The sequence below is a fragment of the Heteronotia binoei genome, chromosome 21 (assembly GCF_032191835.1).
Source record: "Heteronotia binoei isolate CCM8104 ecotype False Entrance Well chromosome 21, APGP_CSIRO_Hbin_v1, whole genome shotgun sequence".
Classification (NCBI taxonomy): domain Eukaryota; kingdom Metazoa; phylum Chordata; class Lepidosauria; order Squamata; family Gekkonidae; genus Heteronotia; species Heteronotia binoei.
In genome coordinates, this window is record NC_083243.1 from 82,189,347 (window position 1) to 82,208,992 (window position 19,646).

The 19,646-nt window shown below is 41.8% G+C and overlaps 1 protein-coding gene across 1 annotated transcript in view; it reads right to left on the minus strand.

The window, feature by feature from the left end:
• Positions 1-19,646, minus strand: part of LOC132589611 (cytosolic phospholipase A2 epsilon-like) — a 106,481-nt gene that overhangs the window by 56,058 nt on the left and 30,777 nt on the right. Inside the window, exons 4-6 of the mRNA XM_060262360.1 lie at positions 6,260-6,396; positions 3,847-3,978; positions 1,956-1,996 (exon numbers count right to left, since the gene is read on the minus strand). Of these exons, the coding sequence (XP_060118343.1) occupies positions 1,956-1,996; positions 3,847-3,978; positions 6,260-6,396 (310 nt within the window). The remainder of the gene's footprint in view (positions 1-1,955; positions 1,997-3,846; positions 3,979-6,259; positions 6,397-19,646) is intronic.

Below are 19,646 nucleotides of genomic sequence, written 5' to 3' on the forward strand. Positions count from 1 at the left end.
CAAAATTGCATTTGCCTTTTTAGCTACCACATCACACTGCTGACTCATGTTCAGTGTATGGTCCACTAAGACCCCTAGATTCTTTTTCACACATACCACTGCCAAGACAAGTCTCCCCCATCCCATAATGACGCATTGGATTTTTTCCTACCTAAATGCAGAACTTTACATTTATCCCTGTTAAAATTCATTTTACTTGTTTTAGCCCAGTTTTCTAGCCTGTCAAGATCATCCTGTATCCTGTCTCTGGCTTCTATTGTATTTTTGAACCCCTTCCAATTTAGTATCATCTGCAAATTTAATAAGCATTCCCTCTGTTCCTTCATCCAAACAATTTATAAAGATGCTGAACAAAACAGGTCCCAGGACAGATCCTTGAGGCACTCCATTTGTCACTTCTCTCCAAGAGGATGAGGAATCATTCACAAACACTCTTTGTGTGCAATCTGTTAACCAGTTAGAGATCCACCTAACGGTAACAAGATCCAAACCACATTTTACCAACTTGTCAACAAGAACAGTATGTAGAGCCTTATCAAAAGCCTTACTGAAATCAAGATAAACTTGGTAATAGTTGCAGTGTATTTCCTGAATATTTCAAACACTGTAATAGTATGATCTAATTTTGATAATTGCAGCTTGCTTTGTTTTTTCCTGTATTTATTATTTTTTCAAAATAAAGTGTGTTCATTTTTAAAAAAAAATCAAGATAAACGACGTCTACAGCATTCCCCTGATCCAGCAAGGTAGAAACTTTCTCAAAAAAATGAGATAAGGTTAGTGTGACATGTCTTGTTCTTGAGAAACCCATGCTGGCTCTTAGTGATCACTGCTGTCAGGACTGACTGACTGACAATTTGTTCTAAAAAATTTCCAGGTGTAGACATCAAACTGATAGGTTGGTAGCTACCCAGATTCTCCTTTTCCCTTTCTTGAAGATGGGGACAACATTCGTCCACCTCCAGTCTTCTGGCACTTCAACTGTTCTCCAAGAATGCTCAAAAATAATGGACTGAGGGTTGGAAATTACATCTGCAAATTCTCTTAGTACCCTTGGATGCACTTCATCTGGCCCCGAGGACTTAAAAAGAAGATACTGGATTTTTATCCCATCCTTCACTCTGAATCTCAGAGTCTAAGGGCAGCTTACAATCTGCTTTACTTTCCGCCCTCACAGCAGATACCCTGTGAGGTGGGTGGAGCTGAGAGAACTCTCATAGAAGCTGCCTTTTGAAGGACAGCTCTGCTAGAGTTATGGCTGACCCAAGGCCAATCCAGAAGCTGCAAGTGGAGGAGTGAGGAATCAAACCTGGCTCTCCCAGATAAGCATCTGCACACTTAACTACTACACCAAACTGGCTCTCATTTAGTTTCATTTAAAGAAACTAGATGTTTATGTACTACCCCTATGCTGACCCCAGGCTGATCCTAGGCTGTAACTACTTACTCTCACTCTTCCTAAACTCTGTGTCCACACACATGCACACACACCTAAGTGTAAGCTAGAAATGCTCCTCTGCCAGTCCCTTCCAGGCCTCAGAGTTCTAGTTTTTTCCCTTTACCTTGCATGAGGCTCCACAATAGGAAAGTCAGCCTCCAAGTGGGACCTAGGGGTCCCCCAGAATTACAATTCATCTCTGGACTACAGAGATCAGTTCCTCTGGAGAAAATGGATGCCTTGGACGGTGGACTCTATGGCATTGTACCCCAATGGAGTCTCTACCCTCCCCAGGCTCCATACCCAAATCACCAGGTGTTTTCCAATCTTGGCCTGGTAACCCTATGGAACCAACTCTTGGCAGTGGCCAGGGAGACCTGGCAACCGTACTCCACAAGCACTATATTATCACAGTATGTGCTCTCTTTGTTGTAATGTGATATATTACTCTTCCCTCCCCCCCCCCCAGCTTTTTTTTTGTAATAGTAAATTCTGTGTAACATCAACTTGTACTCACAGGTGCTGTAATGTGAATTCTACTTCCAGCTCTTCCCATGTCTGGAAATAAAGAGGGCAAAGATTATTAAAATCGTTTTTATATTTCATTTTAATAGTAGCTTTGTTTTGTTTTAATTTTAATGTTTTGATGCTTCTTTGCTGTCTAATGAAATGTTGTTACCCACCCTGAGCCCACTTGCAGGAGAGGACAGGACATAAATCCAATAAATAAATAATTTATGCAATATTTCTTTCAATTTTCAGGTACCTGTTATTAATCTAGTGGCACTTGATCCTCCATTCTTTTATCTCATTATTAATCACCAGAGGCATGAATGCAGTAATTTTTAGAATGCCTTTTTCCACTTTCATATCACTGCCAACACTAGATATGATGTATAAGACCCTTTCTCGTTGTCTCATTTGGGTAGTTTCCATGCATTTTCTATGGAGTCTTCATATTTTTCAGGCTTATTATGAAGTGGAAAGCTTATCCTGAAAATTGCTTGTTTGTATTTTTGTTGAAGGGAGTCTTTCTTTTAAAAAATCAGATTGTCTCAGTTTAAAGGTAAAATTGTGTCTTTATTTAGTGCTGTCTTCTATTTCAAAAATAAGGGATTCTGAAGACAGTAAAAGGAGCATCAATTAGAGTGTTTTCCAGAAATACCATGCACAGGTTGGACCCCATGATGCAACAGCAGAAGAGAAATTTTACTTAGCGTAGTTGTGTTTGCTCAAGACATTGATTTAAGTTCAAATAATTTCTGATCATTGTTGGTGCATAAAAAAATAAAAAGACTATTTAATGCCATCATTACAGTCCAGTCAGCAGGTACCATATGCTCTGACTTAAGAAAGGTCATTATTGGAAGGGAAGTTGCTGAAATGTACCTTGAACTATGTCTTGTGCAAGGAGAAATACAAGACAGAACTTAATCAAGTTGCAAAAGGGTACTTGTGATGACTTCCTTGTGTTTGCACTTGTACAAAAACTCCTGGGCAAGTGCAAATGTTTCATGGGATCCAACTTACATTGTTTTGTGATATAATCTAAGGGGATGCAATAACTAGTCAGCATTGGTGACTTATTTTACAGTTCCATATTTCATTATCTAATAATATGATCCATGATTGTACAGAGATTTTAACCTTTATATTCAATTTATCTCTGCCCCACTAATTAACCTTATGCCTGGATAACCCATGATTTCTAGAGATCAAAAGGTAGTATTCTTAAACCCTATTTAAATTACAAAGTTGTAATTAAACTTTGTAACCAGGGCTCAGTTTTTGAAAATAGATAGCTAGACAAACACATGCAACAATTAGATTCAAATCCAATAGCACCTGGAGACCAACAAGAAGATTTTAAGGGTATGAGCTTTCAAGAGTCAAAGTTCCCTTCATCAGATAGTCTGTGTTTTGAGTTTCAAAGAACCCAAGACAGAAAACCTCAGGCCAGAATATACATTTTCCCCTTGTTTATGTATAAGAGGAAAAGCGAATGGAGCTATCTATTTGATTTGATTCATTTCTCCACAATAGGGAGCTCTGACTCTCAAAAGCTCATTCCCCAAAATCTTGTTGGTCTACTCAGATGCTACTGAAGCTAGCAGTTTTACTGCAGACCAATATAGCTACCATCTGAAACATGCATGAAAGTGGCTCACTATCCCTCTGAGTTTTATCACGCAGAAAATGAGAAGATACGTTTTATCGTTTATTTTTTTAAATGATAGTCATAAATCCTCCCACATTCCTACTCCCCAAGGCTCTTGAGAATTAACACTATCAGTTTGTTAGTGCAATAACTAGCACATGTTGGTAAAATCCAATATAATCCAAAGTATGGCAAATCTAGGCATGCCTTTGTTTCATCATATATTTCCGACTCTGATATCACCACTCACTTGTGGATTCAATTTGAAGGTGACAAGACTAGTTTTTCCAGGATGCAGTTTAGCGACATCAAAGAGAACTGTGTAGAGCTCATCATCTTTGGAGAAAGTATCTTCATCACAGATTTTCAGTTGCAGAACATTCTAGTAACAGAAGCATATTCTGGTAACAGAAATTTTTGAAAGTCTGTATTTTGAGTTTCAGAGAACCCAACAGGAAAAACTGCAGGCCAGAATATATGTTTTCCATTTGCTTAGGTATAAGAGGGAAAGAGAATGGCCCTGAAGTATTTTATTTACATACTACCTTTCTTCACAATGTGAACCCAAAACAGTTCACTACATTCTCCTCTTCTCCATTTAATCTTCATCCTATAAGGTAGTCAGGCTATGAGTATGTGACTGCCCCGAGGTCACTCAGCAGAGCAAGAATTTGAACATGGGTCTCCCAGATCCTAGACTGACAAAAATCAAGTCAGTCATGTAGGTTAGGATGTAGGTTAGTCATGTAGGTTAGGACCCTTAGTTCTGAGTAGGCATGAGCACAAACTGGCTGACAAACTAAAGTTTGTCAAGTATTCGCTAAGCAATGTTCACAAATTGAAGAATCACCATGAACTTTCATGGATTTTGATGCAATTCATGACAGTTCATGAAAAACAGAAAACAAGGGTTTTAAAGCTCTTCATGAAAAACAGCTGTTTGGTTTAAGTGGCTGGAAGCCACTCAACTGCTTTCTGCTCCCCAAGAAAAGCCTCAGGGAGCAGAAAGCAGGGGACCAAACAGCTTAGCAGCAGGGAGCTCCTTGCCACTCAGCTGTTTGGTTTAAATGGCTCCCCAAAGAAAACTTTTTAAAGTCAGTTCAAGATTAATAAATGAAATGCAATGATTCATTTGAACATTCCATCCATATTTATCAGCATGTGTCTCATTCATCCAACTAAATTACATTTGAACATATGTTGTATACTTTGTCAACACTTTCTGCCTATCATTCAGAACTTCATTCAGAACTTGGTTAGATATAGGAAGGAAAAAGGAAAGGTCCCCTGTGCAGGTTAGATATAGACATCCACTAAAAGTGGGATGCATACCTGAAAGCATGCTGGCCTTTGCAAAAGCAGAGGGACTTAAAGATCATTAGATGAGCACTAATGAGCAGAGCTGCCAAGTGGGCAGATTAGACAGTCAACATGCAGAGGACCCTGGTCAATGTGACAGCCAATGAAACTGGGTAAATCATGCATTTTTATTATTTTGTTGGATTTAGGTGGTGAACAGAAGGAAACAGAAGTAACATTTGACAGGGGACTCCAAGTAGCAGCCTTACCAATGAAACAAAACAAAAATCAATTAAACCACTGAAGAGTTAAGAGTGCACATTGGTTTAGAAGTTTGCTTTTTCCACATAATATATTTGCTAGAAAGAGTTGTAATTTAAGCTAGAATATAGGAAAGAAGTGCCATTTTAATCATCATTGTTTTACATTTAGGTTATTCTTGTGCGAGGAAAAAATAATTTAAAAAATCACTCAGTTTGCATACATGTTGCTATACAGAATGATTTTTGGCCATTCAAATTACTAATTTTTATACTATAGGAAAAATGCCCAAAAAACTACATTGCTAATTAGAAAAACTGACTGAAATTTGGGGAGATATTACTTAATTGGGAATTTTTTCTTTACCAGGCTTTGCACTTTGCTATTACATATATCCAACCATCCATGGACTTTGTGGAGTGGGACTTTTCAAATCCCCTCCCCTGCTGCAGTTTGCTCATTCCTCCCCACCCTACCACCCCCATTTTGTTCCAGGGAGTCAGTGGACCTTCATAGCATGTTGGCAATGGGGGGTTGCAGTGGGAGAAGGAAACAACAGAACAGCAGCAATCTCTTTCTCCAAACAGAAATGAAATTCCATCTGACATAATCCTTGGCTGAAATATGCTTATATTTTTACTTTTGAAAAATCTCATTAAACCAAGACAAAATATTATGTGAAATATTGCTGTCTTAAGCATTCTCTAAGGGTTATCATCATCCTGATTTTATGAAATTTTGCAAAGCCCAGTAACATTAAGTTGCCTCATTTGCATCCACTACAGTCTTCTTGGGCAACTCAGGCTGAAAGTGAACCTCTCAAGACCATCCAGTGAGCTGCATAGCCATCTAGGGATCTCAACCTGGCTTCCTTATGGACTGATCCAACACTCTGTCCACAAAAGGAATAATTATCCTGGAGAGTTAATTTGTTTTTCAACATGCTCAATATATTTATTCTGTAGTAAGTATATGGGGCATAGACTTCTAATTCTGGCACAATTTTTTTTTGTTCTTATCTTTTTTGTTTCCTTATGATGTTAACAGAACCGCACAGATCATCTGCATTTATAACATCAAGCAGACAGAATCCATGGTCTTACCTTTATACGGCTGTCAATTCTGTAGCAGAAAGATTGATTCCACACTGGATCTTTAGTATTGTGGACAGTTGCAGTGCGCACATGTTCAGATGAAGCAGTTGGCAGTGACAAAGTCACATAACAATCGGACTCAGTAACTGTATAAGAAGAAGATCATTTATAAATGGCAGTCTTCTAATACTGAGGCATCTGGAGCCTCAGTGGTTCTGTGGCATTTATGCAGTCTTGACAACCAGAATGCTGTGTGCAGTGTTAGGTTTAAATGCTCAAGAGCCTTTAGGTGGCACTGTGCAGGAAGTCTTGTTGGTCTGGGATAAATAATAAAAGTTGTTTCACATCACCACAGAGCTCAGGCTGTCTATAAAGTATACATGATGTCATAGTAGACGGTAACTGGAGTTTTAAACAGTGAAATAAGCCTTTAAACAGTGAAATAAGTCCCAGCTGCAGCAGCCACAATCAGCATATTATTGCTTGTAATAAACAGAATTTACCAGAGGAGTTCCAAACCATCTACAAATGCTTAAACTGCACTTGCCCTAGGGAGGCTCATGTGAGTGCAGCAGCTGTTTCTGGCTTTTACTGATGTTGTATTATTGCTATTGGAATTGATTTATTAGGATTACCCCCTCTGTGACAGGAGGAGCAGCAGTAGCTGGGTAATGTCTACAACCCTGTCCTATAATATTCATCCCACCATGGAGGCTGCTGTGGGCACAGCCCCGGCTGCCTCAGGGCAGAGATGAAGCACAGAGTAGAACAGCTACTCCTGATGGGATAAGCGAGAAGTCTCAAGGCGACATAAGCCTATTGTCTGTTTAGGATCTAGCCCCTTGTTAGATTGCCAAAAGCTATTATAAAACTCATACAAAGCTAGAGAGGGGAAGAGAGGCAGAGAATATTGGGTGTGTAGTTAAATGATATGGGTAGGGTTGCCAACTCAGTTTTTGGAGATTCCCGGATATTTGGGGATAGAGCCTGAGAATGGTGGGGTTTGTGGAGGGAAGAGATCTCAGTGGGGTATACCCAGCACTTTTTTGTTAGAAACAAACCAGCAGGAACTCATTTGCATATCAGGCCACACACTCCTGTCACCATGTATTCACACAGGCCTTTTTGTAGAAAAAGCTCAGCAGGAATCATTTGCATATTAGGCCACACCCCCTGACACCAACCCAGCCAGAACTGTGTTCCTGCGCATTCCTGCTCAAAAAAAAAGCCCTGGATATACCAGTCTAAAGATCAGTTATTATTCTGGGAGATCTCCAGGCCCGATCTGTCAGTTGGCAAACCTAAATATGGACCCAGTTTCAAAATAATGTATTTGCTTTGTACATGCACAAAAGGTGAATGGAAAGTTTACCTTGCCCAAACACCCAAAATCCATGACTGTAGGCTGCATACAAAGTAGGCTACATACAGTATAGATGTATCTACACTAATATATTAGTGACTATAGGCTAGGGTTGCTAACCTTCAAGTGGGGCCCGGAGATCTCAAAAATCACAACTCATTTCCAGTCTATAGAGATCACCTGGAGAAAATGGCAGCTTTGGTGGGTGGTCACTATGTGGGGTTGGCAGGTCCCACCGTGGCAGCAGAGAATGGGGGACTTACTAGAAGCAGCAAGGAGGCCCTTCTGACATGCAACAACATTTCTACATCACTGACCACATGACCTGGAAGTGATGTCATAGCTTCTGGGACACTGGGGCAACGTTCTGTTATTTGAGAAAAAAAACTCTATGGTAAATTTGGTTTCTACCATAGAGCTTTTGCCCAACTATGAAAGTGTCACCTGGTGACCCAGACATGATGACATCACTTCTAGGGTCACGTGAGCTGTGATGTAGATACATTGCTGCATGTCAGATGGATTTCCCTCTTTTTCAGGTTAAGTTTCCCCACACACACACCAACTAGCTGATTGGTGGCAGAGCAGTGGAGCCTGGCAGCACAGGACCCCCACCTCATTAGTTTGACACCCCTGGCCTAGATAATCTTTGGGTTACTTCGCTCCTCTGGTGATAGGGTTGCCAAGTCTAACTAAGAAAATACCTGGGGACTTTGGGGGTGTGGCCAGGAGACTTTCCCATTCCCTAAAATAAATAAATAAATATACATACTGTGGTGAGTTCCTCTGAATACAGTCATTTCCTTATTCTCTCCAGCAGCTGGTTGCACTTACACACTCCCTCACACACACTCACTAGGGTTGCCAAGCCCCCTTACCTTTCTGGTGGAGGTGAGTGGGTATGCAAATGATGTTTTCAACTATTTCTGGTAAAATCAGAAGTAGCCCAAACAGGAAATGGCTGGCAGCCATTTGTGTGTTATCCAGGGGGGGGGGCGTGTTCCAGGAGGTGAGTGGGTATGCAAATGATGTTTTTGACTATTTCTGGTAAAATTAGAAGTAGCCCAAACAGGAAATGGCTGGCAGCCATTTGTGTGTTATCCAGGGGGATGAAAATGGACCACTCGAATGGCTGCCAGCCATTTCATTGCCAGTTTCACTCCTCCCCCCTTCTAATTGGGGAGGGATGGAGAGGAGCAAAACTGATCCCTGAAAAGGGATAGCTGCTAGCCTAAACTAGCTGCAAGCTTGCTCAGTGATCAGGATCAGTGAAGCTCTGCAGCCATTTTGAATGGTCCTTTTTGTTTCCCTAGGGGAAGCAAAAGGGACCACTCAAGTTGCTAGCAGCCATTTGAGTGGTCCTTTGTGCTTCCCCGCTGAAATGGCTGCTCTAGGGTAGCACTTCTGGGGGGGTTTTTGGCTACTTCTGGTTTTACTAGAAATGGCCTGAAAAACCTCATTTGGGGTGGGATTTCCGCCACTGGCCAGCTGGCCGGCGGTGGGAAAGCCCTCCCCAAATCGGGGATCCCCCGCGGGGAATGGGGGATTGGGATCCCTATCTGGTGAAGGGGAATAGAAAAAGGTGTGGATGTTGTTTTGTTGTTGTTATTTATAATAAAACAGTAGACATTGATGAGACATGTACAGAGAAAGGGGAACTCTGCATCTGAGGGATGGCAGATTTTTGGCCTTGGAATATGAAAACTGTCATGCAGCATTTACTTGAGATGAAGGAATTTATGATGCTTCTACATCATTTATCCCCTGCTGTTTTCTTATGAAGAGGGGAACCCTATCTCTGAGTTGCTTTTATTTCTGCTGTACCCCTACAGCTACCTATATTTTACATGCTCATTTTTTCAGGTGTCCTTGTTATCTCTTAACCCAAAAAAAGAAGATGACAGTTTTCAGGATATGGAAACTTGCACCCTTGCGGCATTCAGGGGGAGAACTATTTACCAACTTAAAGAAAAGCTGATGGCATTGCCCTTTTCATTTGTGACATGGCCCTTTCCTCTAACTCATTTCAAAACAATGGATATATATAAACTTAACAGTAAACAAGTCTATATTGCTCAAACTTCGATTGAGGTGCTGAAATCTCATTTTATGCAGCATTACATGATTTTCTGCCAAAGGTTTTTGGTAGGTTTTTTTTAAGCCCACCCTTTTAAAAAAAAGTGCTTTAATTGCCCATCTGCTGTTGCCCTAAAGTGTTATAATTGTTTGCCACACAGTCCTGGTTTCCCAATATGTCACCTATTTCCTGGCAAGTGCTTGACAAAAAAAAAAACAGACATCCATTCTCAAGGGTTAAGGGTTTAACAGGCCTCAAGTGTGTTAACAAAAACATTTTTCATAATGTCCATGATGCAGATGCCTGACTGTTAATGAATCACAATGCATCACATTTATATCTGCAAAATGAATCATTTGGTGGCTGCAATTTTCAAAGGTGTCATAACAAACACCTTTTTTCAAAGGGTGTTGAAACCTAATAATTACTTCTTCTTTTTTAATCACCCTATTTACCAATCCTTCTTCAATACCAATGACTTTCAAAATCCTGGTAGGTGTGTTTTCACAGGAAAACTGAGCAGCTGAGAATGCAGCAGCCCTATACCTATGCCAATTAATCGATGTCATGTCATAAATGCAAGTCTCTCACCCAACTGTTCCAAACTTTGTAAAACTCAATACTGAAGTCCCAACCTTACCAACTAAGCAAAATGCAAAAGCAGTCACTATCCAGACCTTTGCTAGCATGTACTTACATTTCACTGATTTCAGTCAAACAATAGAGCTGCTTCTAGCTGCTTGTGTGGGAGGTGCGGGAAGATACCTTATAAATCTCTTACTGTACAATACAAAAGATATGAGCAAGTGTGGGCACATGTTTCCTATGTTCTCTTGTGAAATAAAGTGTTTCCTCTTCTAGCTGATAAAACGTGCTTCAATGACCTGAGTAGCAGGAAACACAAAGTATAATATAGGTGGCCAGGGCCTTTTTTGCAGAAAAAGGCCAGCAGGAACTTATTTGCATATGAGACCATATCTGGAATGGCGTTCCTGTGCATTCCTGCTAAAAAAAAAGCCCTGTAGGTGGCGCAAATTTTATTCTGCTAATAATAGTGTGGATGTATTTTGTACCTGTTGAGAAACATGTCCCCTCAAACCCTGGGCCCTAAAACAAAAGGTGGCAGTAGCAATTATAAAGGACAGAAATCTGCCTCCGTTCCTGAGGACTGGAAGGTAGCAAATGTCACCCCCATCTTTAAAAAGGGTTCCAGAGGAGATCCGGGAAATTACAGGCCTGTCAGTCTGACTTCAATACCGGGAAAGTTGGTAGAAAGCATTATCAAAGACAGAATGAGTAGGCACATTGATGAACACAGGTTATTGAGGAAGACTCAGCATGGGTTCTGTAAGGGAAGATCTTGCCTCACTAACCTGTTACATTTCTTTGAGGGGGTGAACAAATATGTGGACAAAGGAGACCCAATAGATGTTGTTTACCTTGACTTCCAGAAAGCTTTTGATAAAGTTCCTCATCAAAGGCTCCTTAGAAAGCTTGAGAGTCATGGAGTAAAAGGACAGGTCCTCTTGTGGATCAAAAACTGGCTGAGTAATAGGAAGCAGAGAGTGAGTATAAATGGGCAGTCTTCGCAATGGAGGACGGTAAGCAGTGGGGTGCCGCAGGGCTCGGTACTGGGTCCCATGCTCTTTAACTTGTTCATAAATGATTTAGAGTTCGGAGTGAGCAGTGAAGTGGCCAAGTTTGCGGATGACACTAAATTGTTCAGGGTAGTGAGAACCAGAGAGGATTGTGAGGAACTCCAAAGGAACCTGTTGAGGCTGGGTGAGTGGGCGTCAACATGGCAGATGCAGTTCAGTGTGGCCAAGTGCAAAGTAATGCACATTAGGGCCAAGAATCCCAGCTACAAATACAAGTTGATGGGGTGTAAACTGGCAGAGACTGACCAAGAGAAAGATCTTGGGATCGTGGTAGATAACTCACTGAAAATGTCAAGACAGTGTGCGTTTGCAATAAAAAAGGCCAACGCCATGCTGGGAATTATTAGGAATGGAATTGAAAACAAATCAGCCAGTATCATAATGCCCCTGTATAAATCGATGGTGCGGTCTCATTTGGAGTACTGTGTGCAGTTCTGGTCGCCGCACCTCAAAAAGGATATAGCATTGGAGAAAGTCCAGAAAAGGGCAACTAGAATGATTAAAGGGCTGGAACACTTTCCCTATGAAGAAAGGTTGAAACGCTTGGGACTCTTTAGCTTGGAGAAACGTCGACTGTGGGGTGACATGATAGAGTTTTACAAGATAATGCATGGGATGGAGAAAGTAGAGAAAGAGGTACTTTTCTCCCTTTCTCACAATACAAGAACTCGTGGGCATTCGATGAAATTGCTGAGCAGACAGGTTAAAATGGATAAAAGGAAGTACCTTCTTCACCCAAAGGGTGATTAACATGTGGAATTCACTGCCACAGGAGGTGGTGGCGGCCACAAGCATGGCCACCTTCAAGAAGGGTTTAGATAAAAATATGGAGCAGAGGTCCATCAGTGGTTATTAGCCACAGTGTGTGTATGTGTGTGTATATATATATATATATATATATATATATATATATATATATAATTTTTTTTGGCCACTGTGTGACACAGAGTGTTGGACTGGATGGGCCATTGGCCTGATCCAACATGGCTTCTCTTATGTTCTTAACCCTTTTTAAAATATATATATATATTTTTTATTTATTTATTTTTAATTATTTATCTGGGATTTATATCCCGCCCTTCCCATCGAGTGGCTCAGGGCGGCTTACAACATATATAAAACTAACATAAAAGTATAAAATTACACTTTAAATTAACAATTCACAATATATAATTAAAATAAAACATTTGTTATAACTATACATAATTAAAACAGCCAGCAGTCATAAAGCTACACTCCATTCAGCTTCAGGTAAAAATTCAGTATACAATATACAGCATTCAGTAGTCGGTATACAGGGCCGTTAGTTGTGGGCCAGCCGGAAGAGGACTGTCTTACAGGCCCTGCGGAATTGGGTGAGATCCCGCAGGGCCCTTACCTCCTCCGGCAGCTGGTTCCACCAAAATGGAGCCATTACAGAGAAGGCCCGGTCTCTTGTGATCTTCAAGCGGGCCTCCTTTGGCCCGGGGACAACCAAAAGATTTTGAGATCCCGATCTCAGTGCTCTCTGGGGAACATGCGGGGAGAGACGGTCCCTCAGGTAGGCAGGTCCTAGACCATATAGGGCTTTAAAGGTAATAACCAGCACCTTGTATCGAACTCGGTAGGATATTGGCAGCCAGTGCAGCGCCCGAAGTCCCGGCTGAATGTGCTCCCACCTTGGGAGCCCCAATAACAGCCGGGCGGCGGCGTTCTGCACCAGCTGCAATTTCCGGGTTCGACACAGGGGCAGCCCCATGTAGAGGGCATTGCAGTAGTCCAGCCTCGAGGTGACCGTAGCATGGATCACCGTTGCTAGATCGTCGCGTTCCAGGAAGGGAGCCAGCTGCCTAGCCCGCCTAAGATGGAAAAATGCGGACTTGGCAGTGGCTGCTATCTGGGCCTCCATAGTTAAGGAAGGCTCCAGAAGTACCCCCAGGCTCTTGACCCTGTGCGCCGCCATCAGCGGCGCACCGTCAAAAACCGGAAGGGGTATTTCCCCCCCTGGGCCACGACGGCCCAAGCAAAGGACCTCTGTCTTCGCTGGGTTTAGCCTCAGCCCGCTCTGTTTGAGCCACCCAGCCACAGCCTGTAGCGCCCGGTCCAGATTTTGTGGGGCGGAGACCGGCCGGCCGTCCATAAGCAGATAAAGCTGGGTGTCATCAGCATACTGGTGACAACCCAGCCCGTACCTTCGGGCAATCTGGGCGAGGGGACGCATGTAGATGTTAAATAACATCGGGGAAAGAACCGCACCCTGAGGCACCCCGCAATCAAGCGAGTGCCTCCGGGACAGCTCATCCCCAATCGCGACCCTCTGTCCCCGACCTTCAAGGAAAGAGGAAAGCCATTGCAAGGCCAACCCCTGAATCCCCGCGTCGGCGAGGCGGCGGGCAAGTAACTGATGGTCGACCGTATCGAACGCTGCCGATAGGTCCAACAACATCAGTACTGCCGAGCCGCCCCGATCCAGATGCCGTTGCAGGTCATCTACTAAGGCGACCAGCACCGTCTCCGTCCCATGGCCCGGGCGAAAGCCGGACTGAAGAGGGTCAAGGACGGAAGCGTCATCCAGGAAGGTCTGTAACTGCATCGCCACTGCCCTCTCAATAAGTTTGCCCAAATAGGGCAAATTCGAAACCGGCCTATAATAAAAGAGAAAATATTCACTACATAAAATAGACTACAATACAATAAATCTTTTGGTAAAGGGCATTTTTAGAAAAATTGGTGGGTGCCCGTTTAAGTAAGCCTGTTGCATTAGGCTTTAAAAATAGAGGAACTAACCTAATAATCAAAAATATAAAAGAGGAGGACATATTTCAAGATAGATGGAGGCTGACCAAGATAGTATGGATTTCTTTTGCAAGGCATCAACTCATAATGGAATCATGATAAGAAACATGGCTTGTAGTACAGCAAGGGAACCACTGGCAAGTATTAGTATTAGCTTATTAAAGTATTTGCTAGAGTTTAATGTATTGTTTTAATGTTTTCTTTTATTGATAATTTTTAAACCTCCTAGGATCTCACACTGGGAGAAAGCCAACATTTTTGATGTAAATAAATTAAATAATGCTTTGGTGGCACATAGTAGAAATTATCTTTAAAAGTCCTCCCACTATATTAAGTCCCCCTGTACTTAGCTACTGGGAAAAAGCAGAAGACAACTACAAAAAGTGCTGTTCTTAATGATGCAACTGGCTTAAAGCCAAAAGGATATTCAGTGGTTGATGTGATTGGATGCAAAAGGAAAGTCCAAGGGTGTTCTACACATACAATAGAAATATGAAACGTGAGCAGTATGAATTAAGATAAACTCAAAATCATTAAAGAAACATAATGTTTAAACATTGCAGTCCTGGGACTGAATGAGCTCAAGTGGACTGGATAAGGATATTTTCAGTTGAAAAATTACCAAGTATTTTACTCTGAAAATTACAAACACAGAAGAAATGGAATCACTCTAATAGGGAGGCAAGATGTACCACAAACAATCAGGGACTATAATGCAACATCTGACCAAATAATATCAAACCTCATGGAAAGTCTATCAACATAACCATAATTCAAGCTCCCACCCCAGCTATGGATGCTGAAGAGGGAGAATTGAAAGCTTCTGCACAGGCGTCCAGAAAGAAATTAATTATACACCTGAACAAGATATGCTGATCATAGGTGACCAAAACATAAAAGTGGGAAACAAAGTAGAATCAAACAGTGTTGGCAAATTTGAGCTAGAAGCACAAAGTGAAGAAGGGGACTGACACATTGAATTTTGTGAAGACAATAAGTTGTTCATTGTGGACACATGTTTCAGACAACCAGACAATTGTACACATGGACATCACTAGAAGACCAATACAGAAGTCGAACAATTGGAAGCAGAAGATAGAAAAGCTGTTGTTTTCTGCTAAAACAAAACCAGGAATTGATTGTGGTACTGTCATGGGCCAGGCTGGCCAAGCTAGAGAGATACTTCCAGGCTCTCCCCCCACACACACCAGAGTCCAGAGTTCAGTTCAAAGGTCTATCAGCCAGAGATATGTTATCAGAGTCATTCAGAGATGGCATAGTCAGGGAGTCCAGAAGTCATACACTAGTCCAAGATTGGTATAGCCAAAGCCAAAACCTAAGGCCAGTATAAAGTCACACAAGTAGTCAAGATCCAAGAGCTGCGGTCACAAAGTTTACCAGATTTACTTATTGCTTCCACATGGCACACTACCCTTGGCTGGTTTTTATATCTATCTGCAGAACTAGTTTCCATTGCAGCCAGCTTGATCCTAACCCTGCAGCTACTCATCTTTATTAAGTAGCTGGTGTCAAGCCAGAAGACATGCACTCCACCTTCTCTCCTGAAGCTCTGCCCTAAGTCTTAGCTTTCTGTTTTCCAAGGCTGGGGGAGAAGCTGGAGGGCTGGTGATGAGCCTCATTTGTTAGAGCAGGGCTAGGGAATGCTGACAGCTCTGCTCCAGCTGTTGGCTGTGAGTTCTCACAACCCTGTTGCTTTGCTAGAGTCAGTGACCTCAGAACTGACTTTTTGAAGCTCTCCTCCTTAGGAAACCTCTTCTCCCAAGGAGTCCCCAGTGCTGTAAGGTTCTGGCTGACCCACAACAGATACAGACCATGAGTGGTTAATATAAAAAATCAGAATTAAGCAGAAGGTAATCACCAGAACATTCATAGTGCCAAAATTCTAACTAAGCAACATTTGTGAAGAGTTTAAGGACCATGTAAAGAACAGATCTGCATTACTAAATTCAAGTGAACATGAGCCAGAACTATGGGTTGAAACCAGAGATATTATCAAAGAAGAATTTATTTTATTTTTGATGCACCAAGACTATTCTTGTAGCCAAAAGAAATGAAAAGTCTTGATGGATGACTGATGGAACTCTTAAAATTACTACAGAGAGATGAGCAGCAAAAGTAAATGGTAACAGAAATAGAATCAGAAGTCTAAATGCAGCATTCCAGCAACTGACACGTAGAGACAAAGCAAACTATTATACTAATCAGTTGAAAGTAAGAGAAGAGAATGCAAAAGAAAAACAAGAGATTTGTTCCACAAGATCCAAGAAATCAAAGGGAAAGATCAAAATGGAACTACATTAACAAGCCAATATAAAGAAAAGCTGGGAACAATAAGAATCTTTTGAGGAACCTGCAAGTTTTGAAAGTGAAATGAAAGCAGCACTCACTGGGAAAAGCAAATCACTAGGGGTAGATGGGATATCAGTAGAGCTATTTATGCCACAGAAATAGAATCCATCAAAATCTTAACAAGCATATACCAACAAACATGAAAAACAAAACGATGGCCCCCAGACTGAAAAACACTCAGTTTACATTCCAACTCCAAAAAGAGACATCAAAGACTTTCTCATGTGAGTAAAATGACGCTCAAAATCTTACTACAAAGACTGTTACCATGCATCAAATAATAAATGCCAGATGTTCAAGCTGGATTCAGAAAAAGAAAAGACGCTAGAGATAATATTGCAAATTTATGATGGTTACTAAGCATGTGGGAAAATTTCAGAAGAAAATCAGTTTGTGTTTCATAGATTACAGCAAAGCTTTTGAATATGTGGATCATAAAAAGCTTATGTTGTTTTTAAATGAAATATGTGTGCCACAACTTCTGATTGTTCTGATGTGCAACCTGTATACTTGACAAGAGGCTACTGTTAGGACAGAATATGGAGAAACAGAATGGCTTCCCCTTGGAAAAGGTGTCAGACAAAGATGTATTTTATCTCCCTGTCTCTTCAATCTATATGCAGGACATGTCATAACGAAAGTTGGATTAGAGTTAGATGATGGTGGAGTGAAAATTGGTAGAAGGAATATTAACAATTTGAGATATGAAATGATAATATCGCATTACTGGCTGAAAACAATGGAGACGTAAAACTATTGCTGGTGGTTATAGCAGAAAGTGTCAAAGCAGGATTACAGCTGAACATCAATAAGACAAAAGAATGATTACTGAGGAATTACACATCTTTAAGAATGATGTTGAAAAAACTGACATTGTTAAAGATTTTATATTCCTTGGCTCCATCACCAACCAAAAGGAAGAAAGCAAGCAAGAAATCAGGAGATTTCAACTGAGAAGGGCAACCATGAAGGAGGTAGAAAATTACTGTATGTATTGTTGATAACCAAGATCAATATAATTCACACTATATTATTTCCCATTACTATGTATACATGTGAAAGTTGAACAGTGAAGAAAGCTGACAGGAAGAAAACTGATTCATTTGTGGTGCTGGAGATTTTTATGGATACCACGGCCCACCAAAAAGACTAATAAAAGTGGGTTCTAGATCAAATCAAGCTTGAACTGTTCCTAAAAGCTAAAATGATCAAACAGAGGCTATCATACTTTGGTCACATTATAAGATGAGATTCACTGGAAAAGACAATAATGCTAGAAGAAGTTGAAGGCAGCAGGAAAAGAGGAAGACCCAACATGAGATGGAGTGACTCAATCAAGGAAGCCACAACCCTCAGTTTGCAAGACCTAAGCAAGGCTGTTAATGGCAGGACATTCTGGAATTCATTAATTCATGGAGTTGCCATAGGTCAGAAGCAATGTGACAACGCTTAAAACACAAACTCATACTCAACTAGTTTTTGTAATCACCTGTATAAATGGCAGCAGGATTCTGAGGAACAATGTTACGTTCCTCTCTTGGATTCTACTATTTGATATTCAAGTGCCAGCTTTCCTTAATCCTCTCCTGATGATATAGAGTACAGGGGAATCTTGGGTAAATAATTCACAATGATTGAACACCCTGTTTACTAAATGCAGTGGTTAGGACTACAGTATTTCCATCTAAGTCCTTCCTCAACATTCCTTAGTAATTTGTGTTGGTGTATTTCCTAGCCAAGTGCCATCATCCCATTCTGATTCACTGTCCATGACCTCATGAAAGCAATGGGATTGCCATCAATAGCCTGTTATTACTTCAGGAATATTGAACATTTGCATGATCTGAGGTCTGGGAGGAGGATGCTCATTCCTCCTGAACTGAGTAACAGGCACCTGCTGACATATTTGTCATTCAAGTTTTTTCCAAACCCTGGAAAGTAAATAACATTTTTCTGAGGAAATATTCTCAGAAAATCAGGGATGGGCATGAACAAAAAAAAATGGAGGTTGGTTTTGGTTCATAGGTCCACATGAACCATGGACCTTCATGGACCTTCCCATTTACCAAACAGGTTCATTTTGTGAGGTTCATGATGCAATAGAATGGCCTCCCTGCAGGCTAGAGATGCCAGACTTGCAGAATTCTCCAGATGAATCTCCTTTACCTATCTTCCAAGTTTGGTGAGGAGTGAATTTGAGGTGACTGAGGCTGATTCTGCACTCACCTTGCTCCAGGGCAGGCTTCCGTTTCTGTGCAGAGCAAGCTGGCTATTTTGCACCAGTTGCTCCACACTGCCATTTTGCGTGGGGCAAACCCACAATTTGCCACGCCGCAGTGTAAACCTCAAAAAATAGGTTTACATTGCAGCACAGCAAATCATGGGTTTGCCCCACACAAAATGCCGGCGCAAAGCAACTGATGCGAAATCGCCAGCTTGCTCCACACAGAAATGGAAGCCTGCCCAGAGCAAGGTGAGTGTGGAATCAGCCTGAGTTACAGCCCACCAAAATAGGTGCTCACAGGAAGGTGAAATCACAGCCACAGTTTTAGGAGTGTGTTGAACAGACTCCCTGCAAGCTAGAGGCATCAAACTCTCAGAGGACCTCCCTAGGATGTCCCTCTATGTGCCCTCCGAGTTTGGTGAGAATGGGCTGGGGGGAGATTAAGTAGCAGCCCCCCAAAACAGATGCCCCCTGGAAAGTGCTATCTGCAGAAATCACAGCCACAGGTTCAGGAAGAATGTGTAAACAGCCCCCCCACACACAAGCTAGAGGCATCAAACTCACAGCAGACCTCCCTGGGATGCTCCTCTACCTGCCCTCCAAGTTTGATTAGGATTGGCTTGGGGGGGGGGGAGTACTTCCACTTCCTCATCATCATGGACACCATTGCTGCAGATGTGCAATCCTTCTCCTCAAGCCCAGGAGGCAGTCACCCTCCCACCTCCCCATGAGTGACAGTGTTTTGGTGGGTGGCCCACCACTCTCCCCCTTGGGCCCAGGAGACATACACCAGCCTGCATCCTTATTGTTGAGATGGATTCTGGGGAAGGCCAAACTTTCTCCTCCCAGGAGACAGATGGCTCAGATCCCTGAGTCCACCAGACACCACCCCAGTTGGAGACAGGTTTTTACAAATCCCTATGAGGGGG